Source organism: Chenopodium album, chromosome 13 (genome assembly GCF_948465745.1).
Source record: "Chenopodium album chromosome 13, dcCheAlbu1.1, whole genome shotgun sequence".
Taxonomy (NCBI): domain Eukaryota; kingdom Viridiplantae; phylum Streptophyta; class Magnoliopsida; order Caryophyllales; family Amaranthaceae; genus Chenopodium; species Chenopodium album.
In genome coordinates, this window is record NC_137846.1 from 37,249,062 (window position 1) to 37,258,859 (window position 9,798).

The 9,798-nt window shown below is 41.6% G+C and overlaps 1 protein-coding gene across 2 annotated transcripts; it reads right to left on the bottom strand.

The window, feature by feature from the left end:
• Positions 1–625: 625 nt before the first annotated feature.
• On the bottom strand, positions 626–3,640 carry LOC145576607 (putative gamma-aminobutyrate transaminase 3, mitochondrial). 2 transcript variants are annotated; one of them, XM_081634331.1, is made up of 7 exons: positions 3,184–3,640; positions 1,901–2,021; positions 1,736–1,820; positions 1,566–1,638; positions 1,328–1,425; positions 980–1,072; positions 628–868 (listed from the first exon to the last, which is right to left on the bottom strand). In XM_081634331.1, the coding sequence occupies exons 2-7, from the start codon at positions 1,999–2,001 to the stop codon at positions 761–763; spliced, it is 558 nt and encodes a 185-aa protein (XP_081490457.1). In that variant the 5' UTR covers positions 2,002–2,021; positions 3,184–3,640; the 3' UTR covers positions 628–760. The 2 variants fall into 2 exon arrangements, with proteins under 2 accessions (XP_081490458.1, XP_081490457.1); XM_081634332.1 differs by lacking the exon at positions 3,184–3,640 and having other exon boundaries at positions 626–868; positions 1,901–2,033.
• Positions 3,641–9,798: the final 6,158 nt, after the last annotated feature.

Sequence of the window (9,798 nt, forward strand, 5' to 3'; positions counted from 1 at the left end):
ATTCCGTCGCAAAGTGACTTTGCGACGGATTTCCGTCACAGGCATGGCGTCGCTCGAACTTTCGTAGCAAACAGTCCTTTTGTGACGGAATATCCGTCGCAAAACGAATTGCGACGGATTTTGCGACGGAAAGGTAGTTGTAGCTGAAAACAACATTTGCGACGAAAATTCCGTAGCAAGAGGAATCATTTTGCGACGGAATATTCCGTCACAAATTTTGCGACGGAATGTATTTCCGTCGCAAAATGGATTCTTTTGCGACGGAATAGTCCGTCACAAATTTTGCGACGGAATGTAATTCCGTCGCAAAATGAAGTTTTTTGCGACGGATTATTTTCCGTCGCATGTGTGCGACGGAAAATAATGCGTAGCAAAATACTCCATTTTGCGACGGAATTACATTCCGTCGCAAAGTTATTGTAATTTTAATTTTTTTTTTTTTTGTATTTTGTTTTTTTTCCTGGAACCTGTATTCCTGCAATCCTGTTTAATTTTTTTGTATTTTGTTTTGTTTTCCTGGAACCTGTATTCATGCAATCCTGTTTAATAAAATACGTGCATTTAAAATAATTTCAGTCAAAAAGTCCACGCCCTAACATAATTCAAATATATACAACACGTAGCCGTAACTACCAAGTACGGTACATGATATTAACATATAATTAAACAATTATGGTATTCACATTGCACACTGTACCATGGTATCTGTCAAATGTAAGGAATGAAAGGGTAAAGTTCATCAATTCCTTTAAAATGAAAATTAGATATTACACAAGATAAGATGGAAAATTAACGAATTCATTCGAGCAATAATTTTTTTCTTCTTAGGTCTTCCAAGGGCATTGTTGTAGTACCAAACCAGCTTCACCTGCACACAAACAAAAAATTCCCTAACCCTCGTGTCAAGATAACACTCATAAACAAAATAACGCGTATGTTAGCACAAAACTTCACAGAGAACTTACTAGTTACTACTTACCTGAGTATCATTAGCTTCTGATCCACTATTTACAAAAAAGGCTTTTGCCATTTTTCGTGCTGTAAAAGTCTGTAAAAGCTCCTCAGCAAGATCCTGCAGAATTGACCAAATGATTACTATAAACAATTCCTCGAATTGGATGCAGGATGTCAAGAGCACAGAACAAATACCAGGCTTGCTTTCCTAACTTATTAGACCTTGACAAGAACATCAAACAACCTAATATTGAAACTCCAAATCTACAGTCTATGAAAGAGCTCAAGATCAAACTATTAATCATAACATGCTGAGTAAGAACTCAAAAGGTAACATGTTCTGAATGTGAAGAACTCTGTATGCAGCACTTACTAAAGACACTTTGGTAGTTTTATTCCAGAAAGAATGATAGAACGGCAATTTATTCAACTGCGCAGTCGCAGCAGCAACAAGTCGAGCTTCATTTCCTCCTGCAAGTTTCAGTCCAGGCATCAGACATAGTTGCAGCACAACCAACAAAATAGAACTATATATTCGAGGTAACAACAAAATCAGCATAAATGAATGATACTGAGGTATATATCTTCATCATATTAAGATCAATCAGTACCTAAGGCATTGCACCACAGGCCTGCAAGAGAATCAAGATACTTATTGCCATCGATATCATACACGTAGCAACCCTGCAGGAAGAAAATAAGTGTATTAGCACAACAATATAACTTTCAGTCTCTTGAAACTATGATACAGTTAATAGAAGTATGATGAACAAGGATCCACCTCAGACTTATCTATCACCAATGGACCTAATTCGGTTGTTTGCCACCCAGATGTGAAAGGTGCCAACATACCATGCCCTTTGAAGCTAAAACCACAAATAGAGACAGAACTTATGTCAGAGATGTGATCATCTGAATTATGATTAGAAATGAATTACATATATACCATTTCTTGCTTTCTGTAGTTGAGTCTACTGATGCATTACTTGCACTAGCATATCTGGTCAGTTTTGAGGCCCTGGGGGCAGAAATGGCAGCATGTTTCATTGTTTCTGATTTGAACTCGACTGCAGAATCGAAAATGCAGCAAACATTTGTCAGGAGTACATAAGGTACACAAAATGAGCAACTAGCCTAAATAATCCAGTCAATTGTAAAAATCAATTTTATCAAATGAAGCTAACATATATATGTCTGTTTTTTTTTTTTTTTTTTTTTTTTTTTTGACAGAAACAGATATATAATGTTACATGCTATCAAATGGAATAATGTTAACAATGATCATGCAAGTAAACTAAACATTAAGCAAGCATTGCTAATGGACTAATAAGACTCTAAATTTGGCAGGAAGGACTCAAAGACCTTGATGGCCTTAGAGATTGATTGAATGAAATGTTTCATATTCGCGGTATAATCTTCAAAAGAGAGATGATATATATATATGTATAGTGTTTTGAATAAGGGAAATTTCAAGAATTATCCTCAAAAGACAGTGAGATATTATGTCGAAGTATTAATGAACATGATACATTTGATTCTAATTAGTACAAATTTATAAAGCAATTAATGATAGAGTTAGGCAGTAAATGTTGAATTTTGTTGAAGTGTTCAAGTAAATGACAGCTTAGTTTTCTAAGAAAATCTGAATTCATGATTGTCTACTCGTACTAAGGAATTTACTATGCATCATGCATGAACTACTAAAGAGAGCCACATAAAGGCAGACGATACAGTGTGCAATGTGAATACCATAATTGTTTAATTTAAACAAGTTTAAAGCAAGTGATGAAACACATATAATTAACACACAATTACCCACATTCAAATAAACATACATACACTAACATGTATTTTTAAATTAACATATATTTTAAACTAATCTAACATATATTTTAAACTAATCTAACATATATTTTAAACTAAACTAACATACATTATAAACTAACTAACATATATTTTAAACTAAAATAACATACATTATAAACTAATCTAACATATATTTTAAACTAAACTAACATACATTAAACTAATTCTAACATTGCAATATATCTTAAAAATTAAACTAATTCTAACATTGCAATATAAATTAAACTACACTACACTAAACACAAGTAATTAAATAATAAAATTTAGTTACAAATTAAATTAAAAAACATAATTAGAAAAAGTTAGGGTTTACATTAAAATTAAATTGAAAACAAAAACAAAGGGGGATAGTGGAATACTCACCGGGATTTGAGGGTGTTGTGGCGGAAATCCGGCTGCCGGAAGGAGGGTGGTGTGGTGGCTGCACACCGCCGGCGAACGGAGGGGCGTGAGTGGGCTTGAACGGAGGGGGTGGCGTGGGTGGGCGTGAGTGCGCGTGAGTGGGAGTGAACGGAGGGGGTGGGCGTTAGTAGGTGTGAGTGGCCGGATTCCGGTCGTTCCGGTGGCGACAGCGGCGGTGAAGTGGCCGGATTTTCTTTCTCTCTCTACGCTTTCCTCTATCTCTCTCTACGCTTTCCTCTTTCTGTTCTTCGTTTTCTTTTTCTCTCTCCTTCAGCGAAACTTCAGTTTTTTTTAAAAAAATTTAAAAACTTTTTGCGACGGAATTTCCGTCGCAGAATCCGTCGCAAAATGTTTTTTTTTTATTTTTTTTTTAATATTGTTTTGCGACGATTATTTCCGTCGCAAACAAACTTTTGCGAGGGAATAAATTCCGTCGCAAACTTTGCGACGGAATTTCCGTCGCAAAAGTTTGTTTCCGTCGCAAAGTTGCGACGGAATTTATTCCCTCGCAAATTAACCCTTTTTGCGACGGAATTGTAGTCCGTTGCAAGGTTTCCGTCGCAAAATGACCTATTTCTTGTAGTGTTCCACTTTCCCTAGTTTTCGTTGTTTGCTCTAAGTAGTGTTTTAGATGTTCCTCTCTCTATATCTCAATCATCCTAGTAGTCTAATTAGCATAGATTGATACACTTAGTCTTCGTGGTTTGACCCTTTACTTGCCACTAACTAGCTTAGTGTAAGTTTAGGTATTATAAATTTCTAATTTGATTAAGGTTGTAGACCAACGACCTACTCTACCCACGACCAAATTTTGGCGCCGTTGCCGGGGACTAAGGCGTTCTTTAATTTGTGTTGATTGGATTAGGTAAGTTCTTGTATATTATTTGATTTTTTTTGTTTGCTTTTCTTTATTTTTTGTAAAAAATGGCATGCTTATCTTTTCCTCAATTTGATGATGAACCCTTCTATGCTTACTTTGATAGATTAGATGGTTTTCTTAATTCCCATGGGTGCTCTCTTAGTGATGCTTGTATTATAGCTTATTGGGGAATGAATGAGTATACTAGGGGAATGGTTGAGAATATGTATAATGGTAGATTCCATCTTTTGACTACGTATGATGCTTGGAATTTCTTCACTTTGCTTGCTAGAGATTCTTATGATAGATAATATCATGTTTCTTGTTTTGATTCCCAATGTCAAGATTCTTTTAATTTTTGCATGAATTCTCTTAATGCTTCTAATATGCCTTGTGATGATCCAAATATGCATGTTGACCCCTTCCCCTCTTATGCTCATTGTGATGAGGTTTGTGCTAATTTTGATGATATGCAATTTGATTTTGATCATGAACCTCAACCCAATAACATTGATGCCAAAATTCTTTCTCAAATACAATATCTCACCCAACAAGTCCAAGAGCTTCAAGAGGAACAATTATTGAGAGAAGTGAGACTTGCCCAAGTTATGAGTGCTAGAGTTGATGTAAATGAATGTGAGGTGTTTTGGGTGTTTATGTCCCTCGGGAGAGTTACAACTCGAAGACTGGTCCGACTGGCTCTGTACTTGCAAAATCAACGGAGACTCCAGTATGGTGGAGCTACGCCTCCGACAATCAAGTTAGAAACTTGAAGAAGGATAAAAAGTGCGTAATTTAAGGTGGGGATCTGCTTGGATTCCAAGCTTAGATATTCTCTGATGTGAGAGAAAATGGATGTAATAAATGATTGTGAATGCCCCCAAAATGGGGAAATATCTCCCTATTTATAGAGTCATGGGAAAAGTGCCCTCCACTAGGTCATTCTGACCTAGGGCAGGTGGGCTGCGCCGCAAAACTGCGGATTTGAGGAATTGGGCCCTTTAAGGGCGTAATTCTGAGAACTGATCTGGGAGTGCCACGTGTCAGCTGAGGATTGGTCAGAGGTGACTTGCCAGCCTCTGACACGTGCCAGGCCCTCATTGGTCCAAGTGTTTAGGGTAAAAATACCACAAACATTTGCCCCTCAAAGGTGACACGTGACAGGCCACGTGGCGCCTGTTACACGTGTCCACCCGTGAAAGGTGGACAGTTAAAACGGCTCTTTTAACGAAGGTGTGATGGGGATTTCACCATTTCACCCCCCTATAAATAGGGATTTACCCCCCCCCCCCCCCCTCTCTCCTCTTCACTTTTCAATTTTCATTGACTTTTTAGAGAGAGAAAGAGAGATTTTAGAGAGAGGTGCTCTGATCCTGGTTGCGTTCTAGCAAATTCAAGATCTCCGTGTGCTTTCTCAAAGTCACCCGGTCACCGGTTGTTGCTTGTTTTCAGACTTTCAGAACTTAAAGCAAGGTAACTATCTGTTCCCTTCTTTCAGTTTTTTCTTCTTTTAGCTTGTATACATTCATTTCCGGTTGTATACATTAGTTTTTCAAAAAATAAAATGGACTCTCCATCCGCACACACGGCACTTCCTAGGACATTCAGCCAGTCTCCTAGTACGGCTGAGTCTAGAGCCGGGGGTGCCTTGTCTGGAGTTTCAGAAATGCTTTGCTCATGTCCGGCTTCCTCCCTCTCTGTGTTTGTGCAGGACACAATGGCTAGAGTAAAACAAACGGCTACCAAACCCAGGTGGCGGCGCACTAGGAAAGTGCCCGCTGATGAAGTTATGAGAGAAGAGGACTATGAAGGTCTTGATGAGCAAAGTGACTCCCAGGAGGATGCCCCCTCCCCTTCTTCCAGTAATGAAATGGAAGAGGGAGACGGTGAGGAAGCCGCCTCCTCTCTAGAGCAACAAAATAACTCAGACGGCGAAGCCGCTGAGAGGTTAGAGGCCGAGGCATCCGGCTCTGACCAAGAGGACCTTGCTGAGGCGTATCGCCGTTCAGCAAAAGTAGTAGAAAATCCGGACCCTATGAGGACCAGGATGCGGCCAGGAGATATCTCTCTCCTAGAAAGTGGCTTCAAGGCCTTCAAGCAGCAACATCCCTTTGGAGAAGGATGGGAAATCATAGTCCCGCCTGCCGATGCTGTAATGGCTTGGGGGGACGATATTGACAATGCAAACAACTATTTCATTTGCTATGAGGCGGTGATAGAAGCTGGCCTCCGCTTCCCCCTTCACAGAGGCATCCGGAAAATTTTGAAGGGGTACGATTTGGGAGTGTGGCAACTGACGCCAAACTCTTGGGTCAATATTATGAGCTACATTGCCGCCTGTGAGCTCCAGGATATTGAGCCCAGCTTTACTGCATTTGCCCATATGCACTACCTGAAGAGTGCCCCAGGCGGATACGGGGCGTGGTACACTATTTCCACGCTACCGGATTACTTGATGACTTTGGACAAGGTGTCCAAATGGGGAGGATGGAAAGACAAATGGTACTTGGTATCCTCCCCTTCCTTAAAGATGAATGAAATTCTCCGACGCTACAATAAGGAGTCGGCTTTAGTGGGCCAGAAATGCGTGCGCCCGGCTCTGTCTACCAAGGCCAGGGAGCAAATAATAGAGCTGGAGTTTTTTAAGACTACAACTGAGCCCTTGGGGGATGGGTCTCATATAGTTGTACCAAAAAATTGGATCCCCCATCCGGATTTTTTCTCAGGCGAGAGATTCTTGTCCGCCTGTGGGTTGAGAACCATGTTTCCCAAGGGTAGACTCACTCACCCACCCGGCAATTTGCTGTCTGCATTTTATGCTTCGGTGGTTTCAATTATTCTTGTTCTAATCCTTTTTTCTTTGTTTTTTTGCAAAATAAGCAATAAACATGGTGGACCCTGCAAAAACACCGGCTAAGTCTGCCGCACAGCTCCGCAAGGAGTCGGTGCTGGCCAAAAAGGCAGCCGCAGAGGCCAAGGAGGCCATGAAAGGCGGGGTAAGATCATCTATATTTTTTTCTTGAATTTTTTCAAGTTCCTTTGATTCTGGATGACTAACTTTCATTTTGTTTTGCAGGCTCCTACTGGCATCCTCCCCCAGTCCATTACAAAGGTTTTGAAAAGACCTGGGATGAGCAGGTAAAAACAACGGCTGCCAAAGCCGGGAGGAAAAGCTCATCAGTCTCTGGCTCTACTGCCAAAGACCGCCCCACAACCGGAGGCAAGAGCCCCGCCGCCCTGAAGTCTCTGAGTGAAAGCTCAGAGAGAGAAGGCAAGAAAAAGCCGGATGCCTAGAGACATCAAAGAGTGGCGAGTCACTCAAAGCTGCAGGTGGTGCTGCAGTCGGAGGGAAGGAGACGGCGAAAGCTAACGCCAAAGGTAAGATTGAGATTCCTTGGCCACTTGACTTTATGCGAGTCAAGACAATGGTCGACCCTTCCGGGGGGTCAGTTAGCAGCCGGCAAAGAATGAATGCCAAATACGCTACTAGTCTCTCACCAAGTACTTCTTATGGTGCAGATGCTACTTCTGGGCCCCCGGACATAGCGGGGTTTGCAAAGAGAATGGTGAGAACTCTCACCCAGTCGGAGAAGAACTCCATCCCCAACCACCATGAGGTAGATTTTGACCAAATCCTAGGTTAGCTGGCGGAGGTAAGTTGGACTTGACACTTGGCTTCTTTTCGTTGCATTCTTCTTTTTTCTCTTTTTTTTTTTGATTTTCCGACAGACCCTATGTAGGTTATGGTCCGGGTGGATGGGCTCCGGGTGCCCTTCAGGAAAAAAAGATGAGGTAAATGATGCCAAGAAGAGGGCTCAACAAAACCTCAACCTGCTGAATATGCATATTATATGTCTAATCTTGCCATTAAAGCAGTGGAGTTGAAACAGGAGGAGCAGATCAAGACCCTAATGGCTGCTAACGACGCGGCTAACAACCGGATCAATGATCTTGAGCTGCAGCTGAAAAATGCCGATTCGGATCTCAGGGCCTTGGAGGGAGCCGATAAGGAGAATGCGAATCTCCGGAAGTATAACTCCCGGCTGGTTGCTGAGTTGGCCACCCTGAAGGCCAAGCACAAAGAGGAGCTCGACGTTGAGCAGATTCGGCTCATCAATGAAAATGAGCGGGACAATGAAGTCCGCCTGACAATGGCTTGGCAGCTTCTCTACCCGGATGTTGACTTCGAGGTGTACAAACTTCGGTATGAATATGCCACTGCGGTATACGATGCCGAAGTCCTTGGAGACCCAGCTCCACCTCGTTTCAAGGTTTGGGCAGCTGAGCAGGGGGCTTAGGTCTCGGATGACGAGGAGCCGGAGGAGGAAGAGGGGGAACAGGGCAACAAAGATGTCAAGCTTGAAGAGGCTGCTGATCTAGAGAGAGTTCCCCCTACAGGCCACGTCCAGCCGGAGCAGCCCACTGCGTAGCTCTTCTTTTCTTGTATTTCTGCGGCAGTATGCCAAATTTCTTTGTCTCTCCGGCCTCTATGCCGAGTATGTTATGTATTTTTACCGACTGTGGAGTCGGGTAACATTTGTTTCTTCACCGGATGTGATTCCAGTTAACAATTATTTTGGCCTTTGTGCCAATTTCAACTATTTATGAAGTATACCGACTCAGTCGGTTTTTTATATTTGCACAATTTTTTCAATTTTTCACTTTTGCATATATACTTGATATATACTTGTGATTTTGCCTAACTTATGAAAAGCATGCGGCATCTATAAATCCGGCTGTCCCTAGACGGCTGTGTGGTTGGTTTCATCTGAAACTGATTGATTGTCTTGAAAACTTTTTATACTTTAGAGAGTATGAGATGTTTGTAAGACAATCAATCACAATGGTGATTGCCCCAAACCAAGTACACAGCCGGACAAATAACATGCACACAACCTCTGCCCCAGGCGGTGTTTGACCGTCTGGGTAACAATCATAGCCAATACGCGAAAAGTTTTGCCCCAATGGGGGGAGTACGTAAATTTTTTTTTTTTATATATGAAAAAACCCTAAGAGCTTGTGATAATACTCCGGCTCATGTCTAGGGACATCCGGAAGTTCACAGTCTTAAACGTTCTTAGGAGCAATTCAAGTCAGGCGGCTATGAGTTGGCTAGTTTAGCAATTCAATCTTTGTCGTCTATATGGATACGTAGAACGAGCAGGTAGGCTGTTCTCTACGACGATTGCACCCGGAGGGGTGTCGCCGGACGCCTTTATCCATGTTGGGATAGGCGAATTTATGAAAGAGACAACCATCCGGCTATTGGCCTCTGGTCTAGTTGGAGACCGGCTGCGTAGCCACTAGGCGGTTTTGTGCCTAGTTTTAGGATCTGGCCATAGGCCGCGTGTCATTATGGACATTTGAATTTAATACTAAGTATCAAACTTAGTTTGTTATCCGGCCATTGGCCTCATGTCATTCACACATTAAATGAGCTACTAAATTTAGAAAATAACCCATATGGGTAAGACCCAAACGGAAACAAGAACAAACATAATGGAAAACAAAAAGCACTACTCATTAATACTCTTTGTTACAAAAAACTTTACAATACTTAGAAGTGGTACTTTTTCAAGTTGTCTACATTCCAAGTTCTAGGCAGGCATCTACCGTCTGGGGTTTCCAGGCGATATGTGCCATCCCTAACTTCTTCATAGATCCGGTAGGGGCCTTCCCAATTTGGAGTTAGCTTTCCAAGCTCATTGGCCCTACCT

What these genes read in the sequence shown, in the direction of transcription:
- LOC145576607 (XM_081634332.1), bottom strand. Translation starts at nt 2,001, where the DNA reads ATGAAACATGCTGCCATTTCTGCCCCCAGGGCCTCAAAACTGACCAGA. An exon ending in ACTACAGAAAGCAAGAAATG is followed by an intron (nt 1,821 to 1,900) that starts GTATATATGTAA and finishes TTGTGGTTTTAG; the next exon opens with CTTCAAAGGGCATGGTATGT. An exon ending in AAACTACCAAAGTGTCTTTA is followed by an intron (nt 1,073 to 1,327) that starts GTAAGTGCTGCA and finishes TCAATTCTGCAG; the next exon opens with GATCTTGCTGAGGAGCTTTT.